This window comes from Bos mutus, chromosome 7 (genome assembly GCF_027580195.1).
Source record: "Bos mutus isolate GX-2022 chromosome 7, NWIPB_WYAK_1.1, whole genome shotgun sequence".
Classification (NCBI taxonomy): Eukaryota; Metazoa; Chordata; class Mammalia; order Artiodactyla; family Bovidae; genus Bos; species Bos mutus.
In genome coordinates, this window is record NC_091623.1 from 74,190,890 (window position 1) to 74,209,101 (window position 18,212).

At 36.8% G+C, this 18,212-nt stretch overlaps 1 protein-coding gene across 1 annotated transcript in view; it reads right to left on the bottom strand.

Moving 5' to 3' along the window:
- Positions 1-2,489: 2,489 nt before the first annotated feature.
- The window catches only part of HSD17B4 (hydroxysteroid 17-beta dehydrogenase 4), a 99,328-nt gene continuing 83,605 nt past the window's right edge, over positions 2,490-18,212 (bottom strand). Inside the window, exons 22-24 of the mRNA XM_005890853.3 lie at positions 16,803-16,941; positions 10,755-10,882; positions 2,490-2,836 (exon numbers count right to left, since the gene is read on the bottom strand). Coding sequence (XP_005890915.1) covers positions 2,747-2,836; positions 10,755-10,882; positions 16,803-16,941 — 357 coding nt within the window. The 3' untranslated portion in view covers positions 2,490-2,746. The remainder of the gene's footprint in view (positions 2,837-10,754; positions 10,883-16,802; positions 16,942-18,212) is intronic.

An 18,212-nucleotide genomic window follows, 5' to 3' on the forward strand; every position in this document is an offset into this window, starting at 1 on the left:
ATCTCTTTCAGAATTTTCCACAGTTTATTGTAATCCATGCAGTCAAAGGCTTTGGCATAGTCAATAAAGCAGAAATAGATGTTTTTCTGGAACTTTCTTGCTTTTTCGATGATCCAATGGATGTTGGCAATTTGATCTCTGGTTCCTCCGACTTTTCTAAAACCACCTTGAACATTTGTAAGTTCATGGTTCACATACTGTTGAAGCCTGGCTTGGAGAATTTTGAGCATTACTTTACTAGCGTGTGAGATGAGTGCAATTGTGCAGTAGTGTGAGCATTCTTTGGCATTGCCTTTCTTTGGGATTGGAATAAAAACTGACCATTTCCAGTCCTGTAGCCACTGCTGAATTTTCCAAATTTGCTGACATATTGAGTGCAGCACTTACACAGCATCATCTTTCAGCATTTGAAATAGCTCAACTGGAATTCCATCACTCCACTAGTTTTGTTCGTAGTGATGCTTCCTAAGGCCCACTTAACTTCACATTCCAGGATGTCTGGCTCGAGGTCAGTGATCACACCATCGTGACTATCTGGGTCATGAAGATCTTTTTTGTACAGTTCTGTGTATTCTTGCCACCTCTTCTTAATATCTTCTGCTTCTGTTAGGTCCATACCATTTCTGTCCTTTATTGATCCTATCTTTGCATGAAATGGTCTCTTGGCATCTTTAATTTTCTTCAGGAGATCTCTAGTCTTCCCATTCTATTGTTTTTCTCTATTTCTTTGCATTGATCACGAGGAAGGCTTTCTTACCTCTCCTTGCTATTTTTGGTACTCTGCATTTAAATGGGTATATCTTTCCTCTTCTCCTTTGCTTTTCACTTTTCTTCTCATAGCAATTTGTAAGGCCTCCTCAGATAACCATTTTGCTTTTTTGCATTTCTTTTTCTTGGGGATGGTCTTGATCCCTGTCTCCTGTACAATGTCATGAACCTCTGTCCATAGTTCATCAGGCACTCTCTCTATCAGATTTAGTCCCTTAAATCTATTTCTCACTTCCACTGTATAATCATAAGGGATTTGATTTAGGTCATACCTGAATGGTCTAGTGGTTTTCCCCACTTTCTTCAATTTAAGTCTGAATTTGGCAATAAGGAGCTCATGATCTGAGCCACAGTCAGCTCTTGGTCTTGTTTTTGCTGACTATATAGAGCTTCTCCATCTTTGGCTGCAAAGAATATAATCAATCTGATTTCAGCGTTGGCCATCTGGTGATGTCCATGTGTAGAGTCTTCTCTGGTGTTGGTGGAAGAGGGTGTTTGCTATGATCAGTGTGTTCTCTTGGCAAAACTCTATTAGCCTTTGTCCTGCTTCATTCTGTACTCCAAGACCAAATTTGCCTGTTATTCCAGGTGTTTCTTGATTTCCTACTTTTGCATTCCAGTCCCCTATAATGAAAAGGACCTCTTTTTTGGGTGTTAGTTCTGAAAGGTTTTTAGGTATTCACAGAAACGTTGGACTTTAGCTTCTTCAGCATTACTGGTCAGGGCATAGACTTGGATTCCCATGATATTGAATGGTTTGCTTTGGAAATGAACAGAGATCATTCTTCGTTTTTGAGATTGCATCCAAGTACTGCATTTTGGACTCTTTTGTTGACTATGATGGCTACTCCATTTCTTCTAAGGGATTCCTGCCCACAGTGGTAAATATAATGGTCATCTGAGTTAAATTCACCCATTCCAGTCCATTTTAGTTCGCTGATTCCTAGAATATCTATGTTCACTCTTGCTATCTCCTGTTTGACCACTTCCAATTTGCCTTGATTCATGGACCTAACATTCCAGGTTCCTATGCAATCTTGCTGTTTATAGTATCAGACCTTGCTTCTAACACCAGTCACATCCACAACTGGGTGTTGTTTTTGCTTTGGCTCCATCCCTTCATTCTTTCTGGAGTTATTTCTCCACTGATCTCCAGTAGCATATTGGGCACCTACAGACCTGGGGAATTCATCTTTCACTGTCCTATCTTTTTGCCTTTTCATACTGTTCATGGGGTTCTCAAGGCAAGAATCCTGAAGTGGTTTGCAATTCCCTTCTCCAGTGAACCACATTTTGTCAGGACTCTCCACCATGACGTGTCCATCTTGGGTGGCCCTATATGGCATGGCTTAGTTTCATTTAGTTAGACAAGGCTGTGATCCATGTAATCAGATTGGCTAGTTTTCTGTGACTGCCCTCTGATGCCCTCTCTCAGAGCCTACCGTCTTACTGTTTTGTAAGTAGTTGATACTGTAAATCAACTACTGCTAAATTTTAAAGAAAATCTGGAAACACACAAAGACCTTTATCTTGCCTTAAAATGGAACTCTATTATAGCAAAGTATGTAAATGAGTACAATACGAAAATTCATGTTAAAATTGGGGTATCAGTAAATCAGAGAAGAGAAAATAATAAAATGTAAAAGACATCAAAGTAGCCTCTATTCATTTAATTTTCCTTACAACTTATAAATGCTATCACAATTCTAAAGAGATTGGACTTGGGTGAAAACTTTTTATTATGAAGACATTGGTCTAAGGACAGAAGGATAATCATGTGCCAGCTTACAATTTCTTGTAAAAATAATAACATGAAAAATTAGTAGAAAATAAAAATCTGAAAGTTATCTGGGTTCTGAAAATGTTAAGCAGTTCTCCTTGTACCTTAATTTTGATCATTTTTGCTGGGTTATTTCTGCATATTTAGGCAAAGAGAGTATTTAATTTTTCTGTTTTAATTAATAACGTAGTACATCCTTCAGAGCTTGGCATAGTCTTTAAGAATCATCTGGAGCTTCTGGCTCAGCAAGATATTCCCTCTGGCCTTCAGTCTGCCACTAAAGACGGCCTGGAAAGGAGAAAGGGAAAGAGTACCAACCTTTGTTACATCACAGTTTCTATCTTTTTAAAAAGGATCATTGTTAAGACTGAATACAATTGAGTTAATAACTCCGGCCAACAAAGTCAACTTTTATCTAGCAATAACAATTTAATGATTATAGATAACACCCAATTTTTAGATATCTAATAAAAAATAACGATGCCTTGTACATTTTAGAAAACCATAGAATGGAAAGATCTGGTGCTTCTGCTTCAACCTATGCTACTGGGTTTAATCTATGTTCTTAAATGTGAATTGGAGACCATACGCATAAAAGGCTTTACTGTATTACTAACAATAAAAGCATTCAATTCAGAACTTTTAAAAATATATTTAAAATATTTATTATATCTTCATGAAACAGAAGGCCATATAGTGGCAAAATAAGATAGTCTAACAAAGTGGTACATAGATCCTAGGCTGTAGCATCAGAAGGCCTGGGTTAAAATCTAGGCTCTGCCACTAAATGGAAGGTGAGCTTGGATAAACAACTTAACCTCTCTGAGCTCTGGCCTCCTTATCTACAAAGAGTATTACAACAGCACCTAAATAGCAGCTTTGTTGTATGAGTTAAATGAAACAGTGTGTAAAGTTCTTTGCTTAGCGCCTGACATGGAAGTAGGTATGAAACTTATTATTACAAGTAAAAGGCCCGTCATGTTAAAACACTAAGAGCTCCAGTTCTTTTCTGACCTGACAAAAGAAATTTATGCAATTTCTCCTGTTCTACTCTGTTCAATTTCTGTTCAATTTCTACTGTTCTCTAACAGTAAAATAAAAATGATAAAACACATATAGCTTATTGAGAAAATAAGATATGGAACATGAAGTGAAAAGAAGTCTCTAGATTTTTAGCTAGATTGAAAAAAATAGTAATATCCATGTATACTTAACATTACAAAGCAGCCCCACAAATAAAATGTCACTTGAGAAGCACAGCCATCAACTTGAACTGGGCATACCAGCAAAAGAGATGCTCAGAAAGCTTAAAAACATGCTCAAGACCATACTGCCAGCAACAAATAGGCCAGGACTTGAATTTGGGTGCTCTCTGCTTAACAGTGTCTCCCGATCATTAACTAGCAGCAACTTAATCTCAGTACCAAATCCTCACCACCTGGAGGAAAAGCAAAAACTATTTAAACTTTTTATCCTAAAATTAATACAGGATAATTTCATTTAATCAGGATCAAGTGCTAAGCTTTGAAACTGGAGACTGGAATTTTAAAACTAAGACTGCTTTCACTGTGCAGCTACAGAAATGATGGTCTGCAACTCCTGCAGAGAGTCACTACTGAGACCTGCTTGCCAGGTGCTACAATCTGAGAGGGACTTAACAACCAATAAGAACACCTGTTTCCTTGAAGTAAGTACACCAATGTTTGGTGGTTGCTATCGAGTAGAAGAACTTTGTACATAAATCTCTGTTTCTATTTAATTCTTTTCTTAGGACAGGTTCCTAGAAGAAGAATGACTGAATCATGGCACTTAGATTTTCTTGACCATACTTCCATTATCATGGTTCTCAAACTTTGTTTCTCAGTGCACTAGGGCACTGCAGTGAATTCAAACACACTTTGGAGTATTTACATTTTTTGAAGGAAATACAGTGACATTGGTCAAAGACAACACAAAAAAAACTACTCTTGTTTAGATCTATTTAATAAACAGAACCATTAGGTATTTCTTTTGGCCTAGAAATGCCATACAAACTTTTATGCTGAACTGTAAGTTGCCATAAAAGAAGTCAGTGAAACTCTCACAGTGTTTTCCAGAAAGACTGTATCAAATTAATATTCCTTCTAGCTACATGTAAATTCTCTTATCCCAACCTTAATAACACTATTTTTCCAATCTTTGAAAATCTGAGGCAAAAATGACATGTTTAATTTGCATGTTTTAGACACTGGGGGAAAATTAGTAATTGTTCTCATGTATGTTAGTCATTTCTCTCTCTCATTAATTATTGGTTCATGTCTTTTGCTCATTTTTTTTACACTGAGGTGTTAGTGTTGCCCATAGTTTTTATAGGTTATTGACACCAGTATACTATGTACCATCATTTTTCCCCCCAGGTTTATGGAAGGTCTTATAGAGGGAGTCTGACAAGCAGAAGTTTTACATTTCTACACAGCCTAAACTACTATTATTGAGCTTATGTTCCTTATTTCTATCCTTGCTTTAATCTATTCAAGTGTTAACTGAGAATCTAAAATACCCTAGACAATATTTTATGCTAGAAAAGAGACATCTCTCCCTGTTCTCAGGGTGCTAACATTACAATAGGGAAGTCAAAAAACAAAATGTGAACAAGTAACTAAAGACTTATAAATGCTATTAAGGAGGTTATGAAAAATTATAACAGGAGGGAACTACTCTGGATAAAACAAAGCTAGCCCTGCAAAAAGATAGAGATTGAAATTCCAGAAAAAGCAAATAAATAGACATTGAAGGAATAAAAATTGATGGGAAGGAACTAAGAGAAAGGCAATATAAACTGATTTAGTATAAGTGATGCGGCAAGCAGCATAGGATGAGGCTCGGAAGACAAGCAAGGGAAGCGTCACAAACAATATGATAACAGGTAGTTTAGATTTTATCTAAGTGCAAAAGAAAATCTTGGAGGTTTTTATCAGGTGGAATAACCGATAATCTGATTTCATTCTTAAGAAATTATTCTGGCTCCCGTGTGAACAGATTGGTGGAAAGGCAAGACTAAGTATAGTAAGATCAGTAAGGAAGCCAGGTGAGAGATGATGGAAACTTGGGTCATGATGATATTCCTAGTGATGAAGAGAAGAAAATGAATACTAAAGATACATTTTTGAGAAATAACAAACAGGATTAAGGATAGTAAGGATACAAAGGTAAAGAAACAAGCCAAGACAATTCTTATATTATTGAGCATACTAATTTCAGGAGACAGATAATTGTGCCATTTCCTGAAAAAAGACCTGGGGGAGAAAATTAAATCACAGGTTCTAAATGGGGCATAATAAAGTGTCCCATTGGAGATGCAAGTAGAGAGCTGGTTATATCACTATGGAACTCAGAGAAGATGACTGAGTGAGACAATTAAATCTGCAAGATGACAACATACAGATGGCTCTAAATACCACAGGATAGATGGACTCATTTAAGAAGAGTATTATTTAGAGAAGAGTCCTGAAATGAGCTCTCAAAAATACCAAAACCCAATGGCTGGGGGTAAAAGAAGACGACACCACAGGAGATTAAGAATAGCCAAAGGTGGAAAAAGCAAAATACGAGAATAAGGTGTCATAAAAGGCAATGGATGAAATTATTTCAAAAAATTGGTGGTTAACTGAGTTAAATGCTACTAAAAGGCTGACAAAGACCTAGACAGAGAAATATTCACTGGATTTAGGAGTTTTATGGTGTCATGTCTTATGTTTAAGTCTTCAAGTCCTTTTGAGTTTATTTTTCACCTTTTTTTTTAAATGTAGCCACTATATAATTTTTGATTTCATATGTGGCTCACATTATTATATGGAGTTTCACCTCTTGGCTCAGACAGTAAAGGAATATGCCTGCAACGCAGGAGACCCAGGTTCAATCCCTGAGTCAGGAAGATCTCCTGAAGAAGGGAATGCCTACCTACTCCAGTATTCTTGCCTGGAGAATCCCATGGTTTCAGTTACATATGTAGCTCACATTGTATGTTTAACATGTGTCTAATATTAAAACCAGGACAGCACTAGTTTAGACAATTCTTTTGTGAAAAGGAAAAAGATTTGATATGGCATGCTGGATGGGGATTGCTTTAAGATCTGTGTTAGCTTGCCTCTGTGCTGTAGGATACTTACATCATGAAATGAGAGAGAATGATGTAGAAAAAAGCGGAAGGAGAGCAACAACGACTTTTAAGTAGATACCTGGATGAGAAATGAAAACGTCTTTGACAGAAAGAGGGAGACTTCCTTCAACGCAATATAAGGAGATCGATGCAGATGCTGATGGGATTCTCTGACGGCTCAGATTGGTGAAGAATCCGCCTGCGATGTGGGAGACCCAGGTTTGATCCCTGGATCGGGAAGATCCTCTGGAGAAGGGATGGCTACCCACTCCAGTATACTTGCCTGGAGAATTCCATGGACAGAAGAGCCTGGCAGGCTATAGTTCATGGGGTCACAAAGAGTCAGATACGACTGAGCAACTAATACACACACATATAGATGCCAATAGAATAGATCTGGTGACAGGAAGGTAAATATTTTCATCTGAGGTCTTTCTTTTTTTCCCCAAAGAAGCATGAAGAAAGGTCAGCAGCTGAAGACAAATATGAAAAACACATCTCAGACAACAGGAATGGAAGCTTAGTGGAAAATCATGGTAAGATTGCTGCTGCTGCTAAGTCGCTTCAGTCGTGTCCAACTCTGTGCGACCCCATAAATAGCAGCCTACCAGGCTCCGCCGTCCCTGGGATTCTCCAGCCAAGGACACTGGATTGGGTTGCCATTTCCTTCTCCAATGCATGAAAGTAAAAAGGGAAAGTGAAGTCGCTCAGTCATGTCTGACTCAACGACCCCATGGACTGCAGCCTACCAGGCTCCTCCATGCATGGGATTTTCCAGGCAAGAGTACTGGAGTGGGGTGCCATTGCCTTCTCCGCTGGTAAGATTGCTAGACAGTGCTTAAAGACTATTTGAGATTTGTAGTCAAAATTTGGGGCTTCCCTGATGGCTCAGTGATAAAGAACCCACTGGCTAATGCAGGAGACTCAGGTCCAATTCCTGGGTCATGAAGATTCCCTTGGAGTAGGAAATGGCAACCCACTCCAGTATTCTTGCCTGGAAAATCCCATGGACAAAGGAACCTGGTGGGTTACAGTCCATGGAGGACTGTAGGAGTCACAAAGGAGTTGGACATGGCTTAGCAAATAAACAACAAAAATCAAAATTTTAAAGGGAATTCAACTTGTCTAGTTGTACGGTTTTGCTCCTAACTTCTTCATCAATTCTGGTACAGATAGAAAGATGGCAGAGAGTAGAGTTAAAATAGGGTGGAATTTTCCACGCAAGTAAGATGAGAGATATTTTCAAGGGAGATATTATGATGGACCACAAAATCTAAGCTGAACAAGAAGAGACGAAAAGACAGAAGGGCGTTGACGGACAGAAAGTGGTGGTGTCAACAAACTGGAGGCCTCTGAAGTACAACAGCAGTAGTAAGACTCAAAAAACAAAAAACAAGCAAGGGATGGTATTGGAAAATGGTGATGTTTTGAAACAGATATTGGAATTTGTACGTTTTATGCTTCCAATAAAGACAAAAGCTGACACAGAATGGACTGAAAGATAATTTGAAACAGTATCAATAAACTAAGAGTCATCTGGTTAGAGAAGTCATTTTTATGAATGCTGAAGGAAGCCACCAAGGTTGACAAGAGTTGGTGCAGAGAGAGACTGTAGACTAGGATATAAGGTGTTTGACGGCTGAAGAACAGGGGTGACGGCACCAAGGTGGGGCAGAACACAGTTGAGCCAAATGAGTTCAGAAAACCTCTAGTATTAATTAGAACGTCTATAAAGACTAGGTCTTTGAGAATAATAAGTAGCTAGGTTTTTATCAAGTTTTGCCTCTGCTTTAATTTTTTCACATTTAATTCCATCCTGTCTGATATTGACAGAATGGTGCACAGAATGACATGAAGCATTGTCGTTTACTATCCAACTTCCCAGTATCACTCACCCCCAAACACCTGATGTTCCTAATGATTATATAAATGTTACATAAAGGGCTTCCCTGATGGCTCAGATGGTAAAGTGTCTGCCCACAATGCGGGAGACCTGGGTTCGATTCCTGGGTCAGGAAGATCTCTTGGAGAAGGAAATGGCAATACAACTTGATAAAAACATAGCTGCTTATTATTCTCAAAAACCTAGGCTTTATAGACGTTCTAATTAATACTAGAGATTTTCTGAACTCAATGATTATATAAATGTTACATAAAGGTTTCCCTAAATCCTACATTTAATCCTTTAAAGGCATCTCAAGTATATCTTACAAAAGAACTCTTAATTACTCACTCAGCAGCCATAATGACCTTTAAAAATCAGATGTCAATCCAGAGCTCAACAGCTTCCTATCACATAAAAAATCTAAACTCCTCACCAACATCTACAAGGTCTAGTATGATTAACCCATGCCTACTTCTCCCTCTTCCCCTCTTGTCTCTCTCCCCACTGCTCATTTTGTGGGCCTCCTCACAGTTATTATATCCAATAAACAGAGCCACTGGTGCCTCCAGCCTTTGCACTGGTTGTTTCTTTAGCTTTATGGTTCATTCCCTCCTCCTCGCTTTGTTCAGGTCTCTATCGAGTCTTTTTGGACAACCCTATCTAAACAGTGCCTCCATCCTGTCACACTCGAATCCAGGGGTTGGCAAACTACAGCCCAAAGGCCAAAACCAGTCTGTTGCCTGTTTTCGTTCATAAACAAATTTGATTGGAACTCAGCCCCATCCATTGGTATATATATATTATCCATGGCTACTTTAACTCTATAAATGGCAGAACCAAGTAGGTTCAACAGAGACCATCTGACCTGCAAAGCTTAGAATATTTACAATGGGACCCTTTACAGAAAAAGTTTGCCAACCACTACTGTCACCTGTAACTCTGACTTATTTTTCTCCATATTTGAAATTATATTTCCTTTCCATTTCCCTCTAGAACGAAGCTCTGCCCAGAAGGGGCACTGTCTTGTTTGGCCACATCAAGCACCCAAATAAAAGGAGGTACTAAATACATTCCTGGGAAAGAATTAACTGGGAGCTCACTCAGTACCTGGCATTACAGTAAGCTCTTCATGCATATTAGCGGATTTACTTATCATCCATTTAGTTATTTTGGATTATCATTATTCATTTTACAATGAGAAAATTAAGGTTTAGAGAGCAGATGTAAGAGCTAAGATTGAAACTCAGGTTTATTGATGCCAAAAGAATGTATTTTTAACCACGATACAACTTTATAATTCTTTTTAAATTAGTCTATCCAGGGAAATTGAACATTTTATCCTTTATTCAAATTGTTCTATAACTTGTAAAGTTGTATTGTTTTCTGCAAATAAGCACTGTGCTTTTCTTGTTTTGACAGTCATTGGTACTTGGAAGTTTGGCAGATATTATAAACAAATTTTTAAAAGTATATCTTCTAGTTGGTGTTGTGGCTATGTGAAAGCTATTTTTAAATAATTACTGTACATTCAACCATTTGAACTCCTCTGATCTAAGAATAATCTGATCTTCTTGGGATTTCTAGCTACATAATCATGATTCAAAAATTTAAAAATTTCCTCCTCCCTTCTAGTTGCTATATCAGTTACTTTAATTTTGTGTGTCTGTGGATTACCCAGAGGTTTCAGAACAATATTAACTTATAATGGTTAGTGAAGGTACTCTTGTTTTAATCATGATTTTCTACTGAAATGTCTCTAAATGTTTTATTCTCAAGAAGATACTGGCTATTATGTTCCTTCTTTCTATTTCCAGTTTACCGTGATGATTAAGACAAGTTCTTAATCTTATATATCAGGGAAGAATGTATAATTTTATGAATATCATATGGTTTTTCACCTCTGAACTAATGACAATAAATTAAAAGGTCTAGATATGAGTTTTATATTGTTTATCTGCTGAAGAAGAGTTTCACTCAAAACTTTATTTTTAACAAGTTATTGGCTGAAAAACTCCATTAGAAAAATACATGATCTGTCAACTTGAATACTGCTATCAACTCTGTCTTTCTTCAGAGCTGTAAGAAATCTGTCTTATAAATTAGAATTTTGGAGTCAGCCAAAAACTGCAACTGTCAAGTAGGAAGCAATAATGACAAATAAATAAACATTTTAAGAACTTTACCTTCTGAGGATCAAGCTTGCCCAAGACTACTTCCATGAAATCTTCATCTGAAAGTGTGATGGTTACATCAGCAGAGCCTTTTGCAGGGCCTTGATACACTTTTCCAGAACCAGTTTTCAGGTCAATAGCTGGGAAAAATAGGAAGAAACCAATATCAATATTTTTATCTTTACAACATAAGAATAAAATGAACCATATAAATGCAGACATTTTTAATAGTTTCAGAGTTACTGTGGTGTTTATTCTACATTATATATTACATATCACTTAGAAAAAAAATTTTAAATCCTTTATTTTTTGAGATGTTCTTTTTATAAAGAATATGGTTTTCAAAAGAATCAAATCAATAATGGTTTTTCTTCATTGAAGAAGTTTACACAATAGAGAGATTTGAAAAGTGAATCAATGTAGAATAATATAATGAAGTTAAGAGGTTGGAAGTTATATGGTTAAGGTCTTTAGATTCAAATAAAGATTCTACAGTCAACAAAGGAAGAAAGTGAATTTTAAAACAATTGCATATTGGTTGGGGTAGGGGAAGGGAATGCACACTCATCACTTTTCAATAACTTGGATTCATTAAAGGTTCTGCCATATGAATTAAATGATAGTAAAATTAAAATTTTTAAAGTATTTCAATTAGTCATTTACTTATAAAATGCTTATTGCCCTAACTGTTGTGAATAAAGGTTAAAATTAAAATCTTTTCCCTTAACTGTTTTGGACAGCAGGATTAAGTGTCCCAGAAACAGGCTGGGTAACTGGAAAAGCTATTAAAAGTTTACCTCCTTCATTGCTCTCTATATAGTACAGAGCTTTAAGTTAAAGTTACATTTTAGAAAGTTTTCATTGTCATACATGTGACCGAGACCACTCATCCAGAAAGGCCAATTCCACTCATCCTGCTTTAGCCTCTTCAATGTGCTTTCTCTTCTATTGCAAAGAAGCTATGATCACATCACTCTCCCTAAGAGTGTGTAGGGAACTCCCAACTTAGGATCAAGAAGAGACACACACATGTAAGAAAAATTATATAGACTGGTTAGCCAAGTTCTGCTGCAAAGACAGAATTAAATCACTCCCACTGTCCATAGAAGAGAATTTTGCCAACTAAACTAAACTAAAAAAAGAAAATAACATGACTACTGACGGTTACCTTGGGGAGGAGAAAGAGTCTAAGAAGGGGAACTTTTTGCTTTGTTTCATTCACTCACTTAATTGTTTAGTTTCTTCTATGGTTCTCAGACAATATGCAAAATACTAGGACTAAGACGTGAAGAACAAAGGCTCTGTTCTTCCTGGCACATACATATTACAAACATGTTTTTCTGTATTATTTGTGTAGTTAAAAACAAAAGTAGAATAAGAGAAGGAGGAAGGCAGGCAAGGAAGGAGCAGGGAGAGAATAATGGGAGGGGGTCAGAGGGTAGAAAGGAAAGACTAAAGAAAAGCAAACCTCTGACATTCAACAGATACTGTTTTAATTCTTCACAAGTGAGTCTAAGGCCCACTGTGTGCACTAGTCTTGCTCAGGAATAAAACTGGACTGATACAATCTTAATACTTCAGTGTGGAGTAAGTCTCTTAGCTGATGAAAGCCCTTCTAATGAAGTGCTATCTACATGCCCTCTCACTCACTCGGTTTTACTTGCTGCTTCACAGCCAGATTCTTATAAAGCAATAGAACTTTTTTCTGTGGAAAGCTAATAACTAGTGCTGATAAGCAAAAAGAGGGCTAAAAAGGGGAAAGTTCCTAGCAAGAAGACTAGCATCTGTCAGACCACCTCAGCCCAGCAAGGCAGAGAGCACAGTGTCCTCGCTCAGGCAGCCTTCCAGCTCCTATGTGACCAAGCATGACAGGCCTCAGAGGACGTGACCAAGCATGACAGGCCTCAGAGGGGCCTAACCTTGAAAGACACAACGAAGATGCCTCCTACTCTGCAGCCCAAACCAAGCCTGATGCCAGAACTCTCTTCATTCTCTTTAGACTCACGCTAACTTGGTTGTTAAAAATCCCGACACAGACACACCTCTGCCCAGAGATTCACTGTTGGTGTTGTCTGGATGGCAAGATACAGGAAGGAGCAGGGAAGATGGGCACAGTCCAGGATCTCGAGGTTGGAATGCATCCTTCAGGCCACTGAGCGCAACCCCTTGGCTCCTAGACTTGCTCAAGGGTAGTCACTCTGTGTAAACCCAGTTCCACAGGTGAACAAAGTAGCTGAGCCTGTTCTCTCTAAACAGGTTTGCGTCTGCCATAATATGAACAAGGCTGGGACAAGTCAAATGTTTAGAAAAACAGTTTAAAAACAGCTTGCAAAAAAAAAAATTAGGTATTCCCTAAGTCAAGATATTTAGTCACCTATTTTATATCTTTAAGCACCAAGATGCAAAAAAGAGATGCCAACGTGGAATCACCTTCTAAAAAACATCATAAGCCAAAAATCTTAGGTACTTTCTACTGCTGCCAGCTCTGATTTAGCTCAGTGACACAGACTGTGAGAAAACAATTAGAATTGAAAAAAGATACACACAGCTTAGAATCAAATCAAAGACAGACAGATAACCAAAGAGAATAATGAACACATTCAGAGAAAGCTTCAAGATCCAATTTGATTGTTAGCTTTGATAAATTAGGACCTGAAGAAGATACAGTAAAACAAACAAAAGCCACGGGCATCAATTATAAGTAAGTATTAATGGGATTCAAATATTCCCATTTTGGGGTGGGAAATATAAGAAAAAACCCTTTGCCTAGGTTAATAAAAGGCAATTACTAAATGTAAGCACATTTGCTAATACTGTCTACAAGGCAAGTGACACCAAGATAAAGTGAAAATATTAGTTGGTATTGACACTATATTTAAGAAAATTATCCTATTTGTCAGAATGAATTGCTTGTATATTTTATAAATCTCTACACAGTTCTATTCTGCCAACTGTGAGACACACAATTCCAGCAACTTTTCTCACTCATCTCATTCCTTTCCATGACCAGTATCTTCAAAAATTCTGTGCTTTATATTTATAACTCAACTTGTAATACAGTTTCATCTATAGGGAAAAGATAGAATTCCGTCATAGATAGATAGAAGGAAGGACAGAACGAAGAAAGAAAGGCAAGTGCTGATACCTACATTTCCCTGTTAATCGATAAAGATTTTTAGAAAAAAAATAGACAGTGAAATTTGGGGAACGAAATACATATTACATGTTTGGCTTCCTTTATCCCCTTCTAAATTAACTTCCTATAAGCACAAATGTCTTCCAGAAGGACAAACACCAAAAATGTTAACTGTGAGTAGTGGGATTATACATCAGTATTTCCCACTTTATACTTATATATACCAAAATTTATATAATGAAAATACAGTCCCTAAAAGGAATAGCAATTGTCATATTAAAAAGAAACTTGTATGAAACCAAAATCAATTGAACAAAACTTCAAAATGTTTTCTAGGAATATATAATAGAAGATGGTCTCAAAAAGTTTCAGTTGATTTAGAGATACATCTTTAATTTTTTGGTTTTAACATTTACAGTGATCTTTAGTTGTAATAAGGAATAAAACAGTCTGATTTACAGGGTACTTAAACAGGCACTCTAAAACAGTAATCTTAGAATAAAAACAATAAAAATCTACAAAATAGTAGTTTCTACTGTGCAAGTAAAATCCTAAAGATTTTTTCCTTAAAAAAAAAGTCTGTATAGACACATTATCTGCATTATATGTAGTGTACAAATAATGAATGAAGATGATTCATACCATCAGCTGTGGGACTTGCAGAAGCACAGCCTACAATCCTTACTTTCAGGTATCACCATAGTATACTACTATGAGTATAGTATTATACTCATAGTAGTATACTATGAGAAGGATTACAGCCAGGCTTGAGATGGGCCTGAAAGTATATGGTCCTAGAGTATAAATAAGCCAGTCACAGGCCACTTTATGGAGCCCCTCAGCATTCCAGGGGCTCCTTAGCCCATCTGAACTACATGAGATCTCACTGTAATAGTTCACAATTATGAAGGAAGGGGACAATCCTTGAGCTAAAAACTATTCTGAATGCTCCCCATACCACATTAGTAGATAGATGCTTGACCACAAATAAAAGGATCCTGTCTCTTGGGACTTCAAGACCAAAAAACATGAAAATCCAAAAATTTTCAGTGAACTTTCACTGGGATACCGTATTTCTCCAGCATCTCTAGAGATTAGAATATTCTATAAAATAAACATATAGTTAGAATATAAAGAAAGAATGCTCTACAGATCAAAGTAAGGCTAGAATACTCTATAATATAAAGGTAAAGAAACGATGGTGAAGTTCATTAATAGCATGTTTCATGATTCAAAATATGAATGGCTGTCAGCTATGGAATGAATGTTAGTATCCTTCCAAAATTCATATGTTGAAGCCCTAATCTCCAAACAATGATGGTGTTTAGAAACAGAGCTCTTTGGAGGTGATTAGGTTTAGATGAGGTCATGAGAGAACAGCCTCCATAATGGGATTAGTGTCTCTCTCTAAGAAGAGACACGAGAGAGATGATCTTTCTCTCTGCCTTGTGGAGAAACAGTAGGAAGGAAGCCATCTGCAAACCAGGAGGAGGGGTCTCACCAGAACCCAACCCTGCTAGATCCCTCACACTGGACCTTCCAGCCTCCTCACTACGAGAAAATAAGTTTCTGCTCTTTAACCTACCCAGTCGACAGTATATTTGTTACAGCATCCTGAACTAAGATACTCTGATTGTTAGAAGCAATGGCTTCCCAGTCTGTATGATTGATGATGAGAAAGAGAATGGATGTATACTCACTTCACTGTCCTTTCACCTATAGAGAAACACAGTAAAATCTGAAAAAGTTACGCATTTTTCTGTCACGACATACAGACACTGGATACTTAAAAACGTGTTAACAGATCTGGCTGACTAGCAAAGTGAGTCCACAAAAGTATTAGTGCTTTTATTATGTGGACATAAAAAAAGAGAAAATTTTCTAATCTAGAAAAAAATTTTACTCATCTTTAGTAATTTCATCTTACCTTCCCCAACTTTAAGAATTAAATTAAAATTGGACCCTGCAGTCTCCTAATAGGCCACAGAACAGAAAAGTTTGTGCCCTGATTAAGAATGTAGTTACACAACAGATACAAAAGATATGGTAAAAAAAATTTCTTCTCCCTTTCTCTTTTTATCACCTGATTTTTCTTTCTTCATAAAACGGTAGTAAGGTTCTTTTGGAGCTCCATGTAAGTGAATGGAAGCATGACTGCTTTCTCTCTGTAGCTACTTGGCTTATATTGGATACCTTGCCAGGTTGCTAATGGCACTCTGATAGATAACTTTCTTAGATTAAATAAAATTAGTACCTTTGATTGCCAGTTTTATACACTGAGAAAATAATTATGATTTTATACTGATAATTAAGGTGGTAATCCAAAATGCTAATTCTGGGGGGAGGAAGAAAAATGATTTTAAAGCTGTTAAAATATAATGATAATTACTCAAGACTTAAAAATATTTCATTTAACTTGATGTACTTTCTTTATGTTTAAAAGGAATCTGAAGATTAAAGAAGCATACAGCTAAGGCAACTGTTTAAAGTACTAATTTCAGGTGTTACAATGAAATCTTCAAAACAGATTATTTTCATTTTAATTAATTCTTTTCATCTCTAAAAAACATACATGTCTGAGGGCCATAAAACCCATGGGACGTGAAAGTCGCTCAGTCATGTCTGACTGTTTGCAACCCCATGGAATTCTCCAGGACAGAATACTGGAGTGGGTAGCCTTTCCCTTTTCCAGGGGATCTTCCCAACCCAGGGATCAAACCCAGGTTTCCTGCATTGCAGGCAGATTCTTTACCAGCTAAGCTACAAGGGAAGCCCATGAAACCCGTTATTTCCCATTAAAAAAAAACCTTACTGAAGAAGGTAAGATTTACCTACCTTCAAAGAGACAGGCTTTAGTTATAACAAGGATACTTTATTCCTATTGACTAAGAGTTATCTTAGAATATTATAAGGACAGGACTTACTCCACTTGGCTGCAGTATTTTCACCTTTAGTGATATGCCACTCAAACACAGCATGGACTTTCTTCACCACCTCTTGCCCAATACCCTGAAGGCGGCGACCTATTTCTTCAAACACAAGGGTACTCTGAAGCCCCGCACCCTAGCAAAAACAGAAAAGATAATCGTTTCATTTTAAAAGATATGTAAAAATGACTCAAGGGGAAAAACTATCACAAAATCAATGTGCAATAAGGTAATTTTTTTAAAAAAACCTGCACATAAATAAGGCAAACTAGTTTTTGTTACCCTAGTCTTCTTTCGTACCTTTCTATTTATTTATGTTATCCAGAACCTCAATCCCCTTAATAAAAGAATTTTACTTTTATCAGAATTCGTAAATAATATTTTACAAGTAGACTAGGAACTAACTTAACAACTTATATCCTAATAGACTTCAGCAGGAAGATACTGGACAAATTAATCGACTTCTGTGATCTCATTTCTTCATTTGTAAAATGAGACTAAATTACATGAAACTTGAATTTCTTTCTAGCTCTAAAATTTCTTATGTTTTTGATCTTAGATTCTTTTTAAAGAAATTTTAATTTGCATTCAGTTATGTGATAATATGACTAATGAAACACAAATATCATGGATTTGAAAACTTCAACATTACAAAGTTAATATTCTGGAGACAGAATATAAATATTTTTATTAATTCAGCATGTTAATAGACAGTAATACAAATGTTTTAATAAATAATATATATGCTACTGCTTTTATATATGCACTGAACGCTTTATACACATTTTTAAATCAAGAAAAAGGTACAAGATATTTAACTTTTTAACCTTTCTCCAAAATACTATTTACTTAAGATTTCTTATTAAACAAGTGATTTATTTACTCTCAAACTAGAAAATCAATTATATTCTCTTAAAAGATACCCTAGTATCAACACAAAAAAAGTTTTTTAGAAATTGTCATTTTCAAAATATTCCTTTTCTTCCAAGCAGTTTTGAATTAACGGTCTCTAGTTCAAGAATTAAGAATCTTTCATAGCTCTGAATTTTCTAAAGTAGACTGAACACTCTTAAAGTAATCTCAACTGAAATTCATAAATCAGGCTATAACTTGGATGCTGTGCTGTGCTCAGTCCTGTCAGACTCTTTGTGACCCCATGGACTTTAGCCCTCCAGACTCCTCTGTCCATGAGGATTCTCTAGGCAAGAATACTGGAGTGGGTTGCCATGCCCTCCTCCAATGGATCTTCCCAACCCAAGGGGTCGAACCCAGCTGTCCTGCACTGGAGGCGGATTCTTTCTGTCTGAGCCACCAGGGAAGCCCAAGAATACTGGAGTGGGTAGCCTATCCCTTCTCCAGGGCATCTTCCTACCCTGGAATCAAACCAGGGCCTCCTGCATTGCAGGC